At 41.7% G+C, this 13,485-nt stretch overlaps 1 protein-coding gene across 1 annotated transcript in view; it reads left to right on the top strand.

Moving 5' to 3' along the window:
- Positions 1 to 12,775: 12,775 nt before the first annotated feature.
- The window catches only part of KIFAP3 (kinesin associated protein 3), a 68,187-nt gene continuing 67,477 nt past the window's right edge, over positions 12,776 to 13,485 (top strand). The window contains exon 1 of the mRNA XM_017729569.1: positions 12,776 to 12,884. Coding sequence (XP_017585058.1) covers positions 12,776 to 12,884 — 109 coding nt within the window. The remainder of the gene's footprint in view (positions 12,885 to 13,485) is intronic.

Here is a 13,485-nt window from a genome sequence, read left to right as displayed (position 1 = left end):
TGGCAAGGGGATGGTGACTTCCTACTGACTGCCCTGACCTCCACACAGTGTGTTCATAGGCTTCCTCTTTCCAAGCTGTTTGTTCCAGGTGTCTGCAGTATAAGTACACTGCAATGCTGAAACACAGTCAGGAAACAGAATGTTCCAAATACAAATGGGCTGCCCTACATCCCCAGAAGTACTGCAACCTCCTGAAAAATATCTGACCAAGTTTTAAGAATAGCACAAAGGTGACTCAACCTTCACCAAGGAAAATAATTCTTATTTGGAAAAATATACTTACTTTTAAGTGGGATTGGTTCCCTAGTCCAGCTCACAGCTGACATGTGGGAATTTGTCACAGTCTAGGGGCTGGAGCAGCCACCTGGGATGGCGGTGTGGAGGAGGGAGCCATACAGCCACAATACATAAGTAGCCTTATCCATAATGCAGATCTCCCTGCTTCATCCTGTCAGAGAGGTGTGCTTGACAGGGTGCCACAACAGCCAAAGGTAATCCTGGTTTCACTCGCCAAAGTGAGATTTCTTCTTACAAGACACCATAAAACCCATAAGAATTGTTGGGCACAGTGACATACACACTTGTCTTTCCACAGTACCATTCTCAACCACCCAACACAAACGTGCCAGAAATAGCAGTTCTGAAAAAAACAGGGTTAGTTTTTCAGGGTGAATGTTGATTATAAGTCTTTTAGATAAATTAATGGTGGGTTTGACTCAGAGTAGTCCTGTCCTCCACAAAAAGAGTGAAGATCTCCAGAAGGCTGCATAAACACTACTCCTATTATTTTACCTGCATGTGATCAAATCCCTGTTGCAGCTCTGTAATCTATGAGTTGCTGTGAACACACCCTTGGTCCTCAGATCCTAGTGCAGCTAAGCAGGTGAATCTCAACAGCACTGAGCCTTTTAAAGCACTTTCAAAGCACTTCCTATTGCTGTCAAAGCTTAGAGGAAACAGATTTGGGCCCAGAACTGTGTGATAAAGGTTGCATAAATAGCAGGGTTGGGTTTGTTTGTTTGGGGTTTTTTTTCCCAAAGTGGATGCTATATTTTTTATTTGTCAACAGCAGCATATTAATGCTTTCTTCTAAGAACAACTCACACTTCTAAGAACACAAGTGGTTCATGCTGCTTCTAAACCCATATTCTGAACAGGAATAGTATCAATTTACCCAGAAGCTGTGAACAATTCAAGCACTATTACACACCCCACATTGGCATTAACAAGAAGTCTGGGGCTTGCGTATGGGCATGATGACACCCATACTACCCATGGTATGACTGCTGAAATGTGAGCAAACCCACATCTCAACCTTAGTTTCCTTTTCCAAATGGCCATTTGACTCTTTCTGAAGTTGGAGCCAGCTAGCCATTCTTTTTCTTGGTGGTAGAGACCCTGGAGAATCCAGACCTCTGGATAAATTGGAGTAAACTAAAGTAACAGTCTACACATCCATAATGCATGACAGTCATTGGCTTGAACAGCTTCTGGTCTAAAATAAGAATGCGCTTGTATTTATGTGGGTAAGCAAATAGTTCCTCTGTGTGACTTCCTCTTCCTTCCCACGAGATCAGGCAGTTCTGCGACAAGAGGTTTAGCAGAAATTAAAATGAGGGATCAGCTAGAGTGGCTTCTTGTTAAAATACCTGCAGCTGATCTCTGCCTAAGTAGCAGGTTTAAAATAAGGTATCAGATGGCTTATGATGAGTTGCTGCAAGATCCAAGGCGGATCTGTTTGTTGGAGCATCAGGGTATTTAAAGAGTTGGACTTGCTTTTATATTAGTAGGTAACCACCTGTCTCTGCAGATTTGAGCTGTACACACTACTTCTGAAACACATCCGCTGCACAAAAGAGAAAAATAAAAACATGTGCACTAGCTCCACATATCATATAGGTCACAAAGGGTCAATTTTGCCTTTAAATTACTGTGTTCTGCTTACAAGACACCTGGTATGCAATCTAATTTCCACACAGACAAGACATCAGGACTGCTGTAAGATTTCTCTTTATCTTAGAAAAGCCTCTCTAGTCATTCTTCTCCCTCACACTAATGCTTGGCATATGCTGTCAGGAATAGATGCGGTTAAAGCAAGTAATTTTTGTTTTATCTTTGACAACAGGTTTTTAAGAGTTCCTGAGAACCACGGGATGATGTCAACAGAAGAGGCACAGGCAGAGGGCACATGTGCAGTTCTGAAGGCAGTGAAGGACAGCTGCAGGTTGGATGGCAGCTGGTAAGCTTTACAACTGACTGCTGCCTGGGTTGTTCTGGCTGCAGCTTTGGTGGCTTATTCAGAGCAACAGTGAATGCCCCTGTCTGGGTGTCAGGCTGGAAAACAGCAATATGAGAGTGGATGCACAAATTGTCTGACTTGCTGAGGTCTAGAACTCTTAGTCACAATCCTAAACACCACTCATGGGTCCAATTAGACTTAGCAGTTTTCAAAATTATTACTGTGAAAATACTTTCGTTTTGAGCTTACTGTGGAATTGACAAAAAAAAAAGTACTTTGGGTTGATGAGAAACTCAAATACTGCCCTTTTCTCACACACAAAAAAATTTCTATGTCAGGCCAAACAAAATGTTTTGGTTTGTTTGCAGGGCTATTTCCCTTCTTATTTTTTATTTGTCTATTTGCAATCAGTTTCAGGTAGATTTGGTTTCAGCTATCATTTACAAATGCAAACAAGAATAATGTTGTCACCAGCAGACTGGTCAGTCTTGCAAAATCACTCTGTGGCAAGGAAATGCAGAGCAAAGCAAGTCCTTGGGCAAAGACCCAACCTTGGGAGGATAGGACTTCTGATGTCTCAGGAGAAACCCTTGCTTTGAACCACATTTCCAAAGCAGAGTTCACTGCTTGTAGGTCAGGATGACTCACACCCTTCAGGGCATATCCTGCACAATTCCCATGAGCTTTCATGGGTGCAGACACAGCAGCAATCTGTTATCATTTATACAATTGGAATTTAGCAATCTGGAATTCCATCTAAAGCAACAAAACACATCTGAGCCCTATGGGTAAATACATTAAAATTAATGTAACGGAAATTGGCCAGAGCTCTATCCCTATGGAGGGAATACACACTTCTTTCCCTCTAATCCTTCTAGCTCTGGTGCCAATGCTAAATTACATTATAAAGGGAGTGAGAGAAGCCACTCTTAGGTAGGAGAAGGAGCCTGAAGATCATGTCCCAAGCACAGTGACAGTCCCAGCAGGACCCTGATTTGGAGATCCACAAACAGTATGCTAACATAAATAGCAATATTTGGGAAGACTTCTGCATGCTTTGGCCGTGAAGATTTTATTTGGTTCTGGCTAGGGACGCTCAGTAGTGCTGAGGATGAAGGGAAGGAAGGGCAGGGTTCCTGATGAAACTGCAGCAGGGGCTGCTCTGTTTTTCTTGATAAGAAGCATGACAGCTGTGCCCACAACATCTGGTTTTCATTGAACCCTAGTGAGAGTTCCTTGCTGAGTCTCTTCCACCCCATATGTGGTGGTTTAATTGATGGAGCCTGAGAAGGTTTTAGGTCCAGCATGGAATGCCGCCTTTCACTGTGATATGTGACTCCAGATACAGTAAGGGCTGGGCTGCTCAGAGTCATCTTTTAAAAACATTTCTTTTCAATATTGAATTTTGAGTCTATTGCCCTCTGTTGGCTCAAGTGCAGGGTAAAGCTCCTTTTTGAGGTGAAAGCTAACAAAACTCTCCTCCTGGCTGAGTGGTGAGGCTTGTGGGTTTTGGGAAATGCAGGATCAAGTCTGCTGTAGCCTTGTGTGTGTGAATGTGCATAATTCCTATGCCCCTGTAGCTCTGTCTAAGAATGCAGGCACAGCTCTTACCAGGGAGGAAGGGCTCTGGAAACTGCCTGTCTTGGCCATTGAGGACTGCACATAAGAAGAATGTTATAAGGAATGACCAGAGGGGATAGTGGTTTGGAGAGCAGGGATAAAGAGGATGTTGCACATGCAGGAAATAGCACAAAAAGCAATACAGAAACCCCTCAGGGAGAACTGGGCAAGTGGGACATAAGTTAGCCCTCATGTCTTTCAGCTCTGGCATACAACTGCCAGAAACGCTTTGGTAAAAAGTCTCTCAAGGATTTATTTTCAATTCCAAAGCAAAAGGAAGATGGCAACCCACACCATCAAAGCACCTTCTGCACACAACACTGCCAGAAAAAACATGCCTTTCCACTTCCTCTCAGCTGGATCCTTCCTACCTAAGGCATGAGACTGACCCATCTGCTCAGACCAAAGAGCTACTGCCCAGTTATCCTGTGTCTGACAGCCACTGGCAGCAGAGCCTAGGGAACAGCCTAAATCCATTAGGTAGGAAATATGTTTTGGCTGGTTCTTAGCACTTACATGCTACTCCTGCACAGAGCCAGACCAGGTATCACGGTATCCCGCAGTGGTAGGGAGGAGAAGAGAGATCCAACAGAGAGGAATTGTGCAGCAAGATTCCTTTATTTAATTATTTTACAGCTCTTTTATAGACTTTTTTCTTCATAGTCTAATTGGTCAAAGGATCAGCCACCCCTTGGGGTGATTGGCTAAAATCCTAAAACATCCATTGTCAAATATTTTCCTGCTGTACCATAAACAAGGCTTTGCAAGGTTGCAGGTGTTCATAGTTTATAGAACTCTACTAATCTCTTCCGTGAGAGAGAAAAATATCTCACGGGACTGGAAAGAAGCAAGAGAAATTCTTGCTAGCAGCATATTTGCATCCACAACCAGGTATTTTCCTGAACTCTTAGAAGGCCCAGGCATGAAGTCCCCCAGTGTGGGAAAACCAGGGCACATGCTGGTGATGTGACATGAGAGTGGTGATGCGAGGAGGGTACAGCCTTCCTGTGGAGTGTGAACATCCTGACAAAAGAGAAACTCCACCCTGAGAAAGAAGAGAGCGCAATGGGTAAGAACAGAACTATAGAAAGAAGTGCTGTGGGCACACCATGGACGACAGAGAGCATTTAACCTTCTCAATCTGCATCTCTTTTTGCAGAGGCAGAGATGTAAAAGATCCAGACTTTCAGATCTGGAGCTCTGTGGATCCCTCCCTGCTGTTGGCTCGGATGGCAAACATCAGACTGGCATTTCCCTGATCTGATACAGCAGCACAATTCACAGCAGTGGTGGTGAACATCCTTTCAGTTAGAACAGTTAGAACAGTTAGAACTAAACTGGAAAATATATTGTTCTGTGAGCCACAGAGCAATATGAGTTTCCTTCAGATCTGTCTTTCTGCTTCTATCTGAAATAAGCCCCATAGCTCCTCTCACTTGCCATCTATTAGGAAAGATCCACCCTGGACAAGAAATTGCCTGTACTGCAGCCAGTCTGGAGCTGCTCTGGCCAGCAGTTCCTCTGTGCTGTCTGTCTGTCTGGCGAGTGTGCACAGAGGGACTGACCCCTCACTGCTGCCAAAGAGCTGAACTCTGCTTAACTCTCCCTCAGCACAGTCCCTATGATGGGTCTCTCTCTCATCTACCTGGCAGCCAGAGCACACAAACCTCTAGAAATTTAATTAACTTCCAGACTCTGTGCACATCTTTCAGTGGTGATTGCACTTGGCCAACATGTCATGAAGTTATTAAGAGGGAGGGAGAATAGACCTTAGATAGATGAATGCAGGCATAGGTAAGGCAAGACAAAACTAATTTCCTCAGGAAGTCAAAGCAAAACGAGCTGAAAAGATAAAGAAAAGTTGACTGCAGGGAACAAATATGACAAGTGACCTTGAAAAACCTCTGGCACCTTTAGCTCCTGAGAAGGAGCTGTCTGGCAGAAGCCTGTGAGTGTGTGTGTGGGAGTGTGTGTGTGTGTGTGTGTGTGTGTGTATGTGTGTGTGCATACCAGGGAGATGAGAGGGGGTCAGGAGCTGTAAGCAGCATTTTTTGTGGATCAGTAAAAGTATCAGGAGTATAATACCCCTTGCATTTCTGATACATTTCAGGATCTGTGACACTGCTGGCTTGATCAGCCTTCATCCTTAACCTGTCTCTGAGTTGTGTGCAGTTTCTCAATATCAGGAACTCGCCAGTTAAATCCTGTGCATGCCTAGGAACATTAATTTTTCCATTTCTGAAACACAAAGTGATAAACATCAAGGGGCAAGAAAACTAGATTAAACTCAGCTCTTGGACAGCATAAACACACAGGAAGATGGACTGCAGAGACTATAAATACACCTCTTCGTATGAAATACTGCTCTTACACAGAGGAGTGGCTCAAAATTTGCAGAAATCACCTCTGTTCAGAACTGAAGTGGAAACCTACATGATCAAGACTGGAAATTGTTTGCTTTGCACTGATACTTTCTAGATTAACTCTCAGACTAGAACAATTCAAAAGCCAAACGTATGTGTGTTGTCCTTTGGAACCAAAAAATGATCAAGACATGAAAGGTTTAAGATGGTTAAATGTTTCCTCCAGAGGCTGGGGATTAACAGTCTGGGCAAGTAGCAGAGGAGAGAAATAAAAAAAAAGAAGTAAAATAAAAGAAGGAACTCTTAAGTGACCTGACAAGGGAAACTTAAATCTTATTTTTAAGAGGTTAGGTTGTACTAAAGCTTGAAAAATTAAATCCACAGCTGTCTCCAGAGGACTATATCTCACTGAGAAAGCTTCAAGTAAGTTTATCATGTATCCAACACCTAGACATTGGACCTCAGGGACCACTAGAATAATATTTCCTCTGGATTAGCAAGAAAGCTAGCAAGTGACATTTGTATGAGACTAACTTTTAGTTTAAGGGGTTTTCTTATAAAATGATAAATGAAGAATAAGCACACTGGGAAAGAAAGGTCTTGCAGTTTGTAAATCTAACGCAACCCCACTATTTGTTTAAAAATGTACTGTTATCTCCTAAATTAGTTTTATTTGGTGACATCAGTAATTTGATGTTTTTACGTCTGTCATCCTCCCAGTGAGGATCAATGTGTTCCTTATGAGCAATATTTTTAATCTCATAATCCCCTTTATGACAAATGCTTTTAATTTCAGAGACCACGAACACTGGCACCGAGACAATACATATAAAAAAAAATCAAGAGCAAAACTACAGGAAACACAGGATGGATCTGGCACAATTACAGTGCTTTCCTTCTTCTGGGATTCTTCACTACTAGCCAATAAAGCCCAGGATATTTTGGAATGTTACTAATTAACTCACCTCACTATGCCTTGCCACGATAACTGATATACCCCTGGGTTCCAGGGGAATATTAGGAAACATATGAGATGGTTGGCTGGGTGAAGTAAGGACAACTTTAATATGCTAACTTTGAAATCTGAAATCCAGTAGCAAATTGAGTTTTGTACAAAATAAAACTCAGAAATCCACAGAAATGCCAATGTTGGAGTTTTGTAGCACAAAGAACTTTTTATTTATGTACTTCACTCTTTCTGTGTCTATATAAAATACACTGGTGTGAGGAACAGACCACGGGTCCCCACAGCAAAATGCCGCCAGTCTGTGGATGGGTTACAGTAATGTAGCATTGCCCTGTTCTGCCCACAAAGAACATCAGTGACAACTGTGTTTTCCAGTTCTATAGAAAATCCTCAGTTGCATACCTATGTGCACAGATGTACATGTAGGAGGTGGAATGAAGAAAAAGCATACAGAGCAAATAAGGGGAATTGCTTAAACAGCTTACAGATGGTAACTAAATTAGTTGAAAGCTGAAGGATTGTTTTCTCAACACACAGCTCAACAGCACTGTAAAACTTCCATTATTGTAACCCAGAAGCTCCTGAGAACCAGTAATTTCAAGAGCTGAACTCCTGGTCTCTCATATTTTCTTACCCATGGCCAGCCAGACCAGTACCTGTTTCTTCCTTCCCCCAGTGCTTTCCAGGCTCCTGGAAAGCACAGCTGGGAGAGTGAAGGACTATTCTTCACCCCATGTTCTCTTCCACCTCTCTGTTGTCACCCCATACACCTTGTTTTGAACACCATCACCATCCTCCTCTGACAGTCTCTTCCAGGTGCCCCAAATGCTCTCCTGCCTTTCCTTCACCAAGCAGGGCAAAGGGGCAAGTGCAATAAATCAAACACAAGTTCAGCCTCTGCTTGGTTCCTTTATGATGTAAATAAAACAAATTAGCATCAGGGCAGACCCTGTGAAAGGATTTACTGTACACTCACCCATATTCTTTTTCTTAAACTCCTGATACAAAGACTGGTAAGAATGAGGAAGCATCAACTCATAAATCCTATGGTAAGTCATTCCATTTGTTAAGTGCTATCCCACTAAAATTTTATGCTTTATTTCAGGTCTGAATTCATCTAGCTTGAATGCCTCTCCTTGTACTTCCACTCTGCTACACTCCTTATGTGCTTAGGCTAAAATTAGGTGGAAACAAATACAAAAATACTATCTGTAAAAGTAGAAGGATTTTCCCTGATATGAAGAACAATGCTGGTGTTGTCCATGATAGCTAAAAAACTTAACAAAAAGATTTTGGCTGTGAAGTGTTGTGCAAAATCTTCACTTCTTAAAGGAAATAGCCATGGTCTGAGGTATTTAGAATAAATATTGAAAAATTGATATTTCCCTATTGAATCCATTTGAAATGAGTTAAGTCAAATGTCACCAGAGCAACATCACTTCAGCTGAGGTACTCATTCCTTGTTCTCCTTTTGTTTTTTTTTTTGACAAAAACTGAAAAAAAGGCAATTATTGTTGTGCAAAGTAGAAACAATTTGATGACCACATGCAGAATCTTTTTCTTTTGAAGGGGAGGAACTCCTGATTTCTGATGAAATATAGACTTGTTCAAGTGTAAAAGAGACCCCTCCTTGAAAACACTTTAGCTAGTGCTTAACTTTATTACTGTGGCAAAATTAAGCATGTGCCTGAGTGGTTGCAGAGTCAGAACCATAAAATGTCACAGCCTTTATAGCTGTGAGTCTGCTTTCTGCCTGCTGCATCTAATAAACATTAAGAGGTGAAATTCTGTCCCCACTGGGGTCAGTGGTAAACTCTCATTGATTTCAGCAGAACCAGAATTTTGCACAAGAAATCCCCGTCATTGTCATTAGGGGTCACGAGATGACATGAACAGAGAAAGGCCATCTGTTCATTCTTTTATGGACACTTCCATATTTAATCTTTTTGGGCTGTTTGTCAGAAAATTAGGAGAAATGGAATATGCAAACCCTAGAGAAACAAATACTGAACATACACATCCAGAACATACTGACAGGTAGGTGTGGCACTTGGCAATGTGCTTTAGTCATGGCTTTGGCAGTGTTAGGTTTATTCTAGGACTCAGTCTTAAAAGTCTTTCCAACCTCCATGATTCTAAGATGCTGTGAAAATATACAACATGCTCTTTCTCTCAGCAAAATTCCTTCTTAAAGGACTGGTCTCAAGGCAGGCACTAGAAGTCCATGTAGATGGTTACTTTACTACAACTCCAGCTCCAGAAGGAGCTACAAGGCCATCAAAGAAGAGCAATTCCATGGAAGGCAGCAATTATGATTTCAATAGGCCAAAGGAGAAAACAGCACACTCTGCTCTACAGTGAATAGTCAAAAGAAAACTCTTTGAAGAGGTCTGTTTCTTTTCACATCTTTGGATGTTTCTTTTTACATCTGAAACAAGGAAAACCTACAGGTTATTTTCTTCCCTGGTTTGAATGAGTTGCAAATTGATACATTTACTCAGTGTTGGATTAAATATATTATAAAATAAAAATCAGCTCTTAATGGAGAATCTTGTTTTCATTTTCGTAAAGTCTCATGTTCAAGAATAACAAAAGCAGCCAGAATTTGCCAGCATGATCATGTGCCACTGAAAATGCCCTTCTCTTGCACAGATGTCCCTATCACTGCTGATCAAAAAGGCATTCAAGAATCACCTTGATCTGTGCTCCAAGATTAATTCCATCCAGAAGAGCTAAGCCAGACCTTCCCTCTGCATATCAGATTTTGCTTTGCCTTGTCTCACTTCCTCCTCCCAGCAAAAATTTTTAAGCCCGGGGTTTATTACCTCCATTCCTCAATCACTTACTGTGTGACAGCACATCAGAACAACAGCATCTCCATCTCCCACTGAGCTGCACAGTCTAATCACCTAACATGTCTCCCTGGAAGTCATCCTTTCAGAGTGCTCTACTTTATTTTAACTAATAAAGAATCTTAAGTAGTTTTATGCACAGTTCATTTTACAAGGTCTAGGAAAATATCCCGTATTCATGATTTTTCTTTTTTTTTTCCCTACAAAACCACTGAATTATTTTTTTTCCAGAGAGCAAAATGCAATATTCAATGGATAGATTACAAATCTCAGGGTTGCTTTGGTTTCTCAACTCCACAAAACATGAGATTAGTCCATTACATTTTAACAATTCCATTGCTACAGAAAAACAGTATTGGTTATTTTGTTTGATTTTTTTTTCACGGTGATGTGAAAGAAACCAGTCCCAATGCATTTTCAACATGCAGCCATGTCATATACTAAGGGCTCATTGAAGACAAGGGAAACATCTTTTTTGACTTAAAAATCACTGCTAGTATCAGTACTTTTCAGTCATAAGAGAACAAACAGGAAGAAATAAAATCAGGTTTACCATGAGGCAATGTGGTGGGTACTGCTACAATGTCACTGAGTGTATTCTGTCCATCTGGTTAATAACATCTGTTTGCACCTTCACCAAAAAATAAAAATCTGGGGGTTTTTTGCATAAAAATGTTGTTAATTACTTCATCTGTGCTTATTCTACCATATACTTATATATATATATATATGTACACGTACAGACATCTACCATATGAGAACACTCCACAGTTCTGTTTTTCCTCGTTTTTTACCCACCTGCTTCGCTCCTCCTCCCCAACTTCTCTTCATGCAGCTTCCTCCACCATTCTCCTCCTGTTCTGATTTTCTCTGCAACTCCCATGCTCTTTCACACCCTTCCTCCCTCACTGCAAAAAATCTCTTCTTCAACCTGACTCCAGAACAATATTTCTTACAACTGTTCTAAGAAAAAAACCAAACTACTCCAAAATCCCCCAAACAAAAGAAAAAAGTAGAAACCAAAGATCTTGTACATTCCAGCTTCTGCTTGCAACTTCATCACCCTTCTGCCCCAAATACCATACTCTCTTTTCTCCTCCTCACATGCACTTCTACCATGCAGGTGAGGGGATCTCCAGAGTCTCGTCCCATAAACCTCATCACACTATAAGGAAAGGGATGTAAGGAAATGGTGCACTACAACATCAGAAGTTCAGGGCCAGGCTGTAGAACAAAACCTCAGGCAGCATGTGCTCTACAATTTAATTTTAAAGGATTCTTCCACACAATACATGGGTTTTGGTATTTATGCCATGTGGTTTTCTAAACCCAGCATCAACTAGTTGTCACTGACCAGCAGAATTATCTGATCTTGGCAGTTCTGGTGGCTCATTCCCTACAAAGCTGAAGTATTTCATTTGGACTCTGTCAGGCTGAGACAGCCTCTGCTGTCCCTTCAGGTCCTGTCAAACAGCCAATTTTAGCCGAAACATGATGGCACATTTAACTAGAATAAATGTTTCTTCACTTGTATTTTTCAGGTCTCACATTCTTTAGTATCATTCTCATCTTGTAATCTTTGACCTACTTTGCATAGGTGTCTAAAACTATTCTCCATTCATAGGCATATGTTACCAGATAAACGAGGTAAATTCATAGTGAAATAAATGGAGATTGTCAGGTACTAAGTGCTCAGTAAATATCAGACTATTATATGGATTCAGAGTTTAATGTTTGGCTTATGCTTATCTGGAGAGCTGCTGATATCACTGGAGAATTATCATTCTGATTAGGTAGCTATATTTTTTTCTTTATGACAGTATTACTGTGATAAAAATAGAATAAACATAGTAACAAAGGCGTTGTGTTCTAGCAATGTTTTGTAAATTCATTGCACTAAGGTAGCACTTCATATTTCTCAGGGTACTTTCTTTTTGTATTTTCTGTTAAAACAAAGGCAGGGCACTGTGTGGATACCACAAAATATTTTATTCTGCTTGGTTACAGATTATGAAAGTATAAAAATTCTTAGTCTTTAATAGGATCAGTAGACATTAAGTATTTATGCTTAGCATTCTGCCACAATAAAAGCAAAAGCTTTGTTGTCTATTATTTATTTCTGTATTACCCCTATGACTCTGGGTAGAGAGAATTTTTGGTTGTATGTTATGGGGCAGCAAAGAGCACTCCAGAAAACTACAGCCCATTAAGATCCTTTCTGATACCTCCTGGATATGATGCTGTTTGCTTGTTCTTTAGAGAGGCTTGGAAACAAGATAAAGGGACAGAGGATTCAGGTGCTGGCTGTACAGTGTAACTTTTCCAATATGCTTTTGGACTTGCAGCTATTTTGCCTGAGTCTGGAGCTACAGCAGTATCATCTCTGTGCTCTCTGTGCGTCAGTGTCTGGGCAGCAGTGCTGCTGACCCAGAAGGAAGATTATGTTTCAAAACACCAAGGCTGCCTTAAGGCTGGGCTTAGCCAAGAGCTGCTGCTGAGGACCAGTGACCAGTTCAGATGGCCATAATGGGGCAGGACACCACAATAGCCCTTCTTCAGTCCTCCTCTAAATACTGCACACAGAGTCTTGAGCATCTCTTATGAGGAGAGACTGTGGGAGCTGGGGCAGTTTCGTCTGGAGAAGAGAGGGGATCTCATCCATTTGTATAAATGTCTCAAAGGCAAGTGCCAAGAGGATGATGCCAGACTGTTTTCAGTGGTGTCCAGTAACAGAATGAGGAACAATGGCCATGAACAGAAACACAAGAAGTTCCACCTCAGCATGAGGAAGAAGTTCTTTGCACTTCTTTTGCAAAGGGTGATGGCGGAATCTGTCCAGGAAGGTGGTGGAGTCTCTCTCTCTCTGGAGACATTCCAAACCCACCTGCATGCATCCCTGTATCACCTCTCCAGGTGACCCTGCCTTGGCAGAGGGGTTGGCCAGGATCATCTCCAGAGGTCCCTTCCAACTCCAGCTATGCTGTGATCCTGTGAACACGAAGTGCCCTCACTCTTGCTGCTCACAGGTCCTGAAGTACCTCTCGCCTAAAACAACTTCCTGATTAATTGAAAGCCCATTTCATGATTTGTCAGGAGATGGCAGTGATGTATATAAATTTCAAAACAATAAGCATTAAATAAATACAGAATACTAAGTAAAGGGTACCAACCCACCGACCTCTACTATAGCTTGAGTTCGGGTCAATTCTTACTCTCGGTCAAGTCTCTACCAGCTTGAACCACAGCTGGTCGTATTGACGCCCAGAAACGCAACGTCTCAAGTTTAGAAACTTAACTCTTATGTGCACATTTAGAGGGAAAACCCAGCTTCTTCCGTTCATCTCCTGATCCTTTGTAAGCAAACAGCCCGTGAGGAGCCAGGACCCGGCGGGGCAGCGCCTCCCCCGCGCCTGCAGGGGGCGCTAACGGGGAGGGAAAGGCGGG

The sequence above is a fragment of the Corvus brachyrhynchos genome, unplaced genomic scaffold (assembly GCF_000691975.1).
Source record: "Corvus brachyrhynchos isolate BGI_N302 unplaced genomic scaffold, ASM69197v1 scaffold101, whole genome shotgun sequence".
Lineage (NCBI taxonomy): Eukaryota > Metazoa > Chordata > Aves > Passeriformes > Corvidae > Corvus > Corvus brachyrhynchos.
The sequence above is the reverse complement of the archived record's forward strand: the minus strand, read 5'-3'. Positions and strand labels throughout refer to the sequence as shown.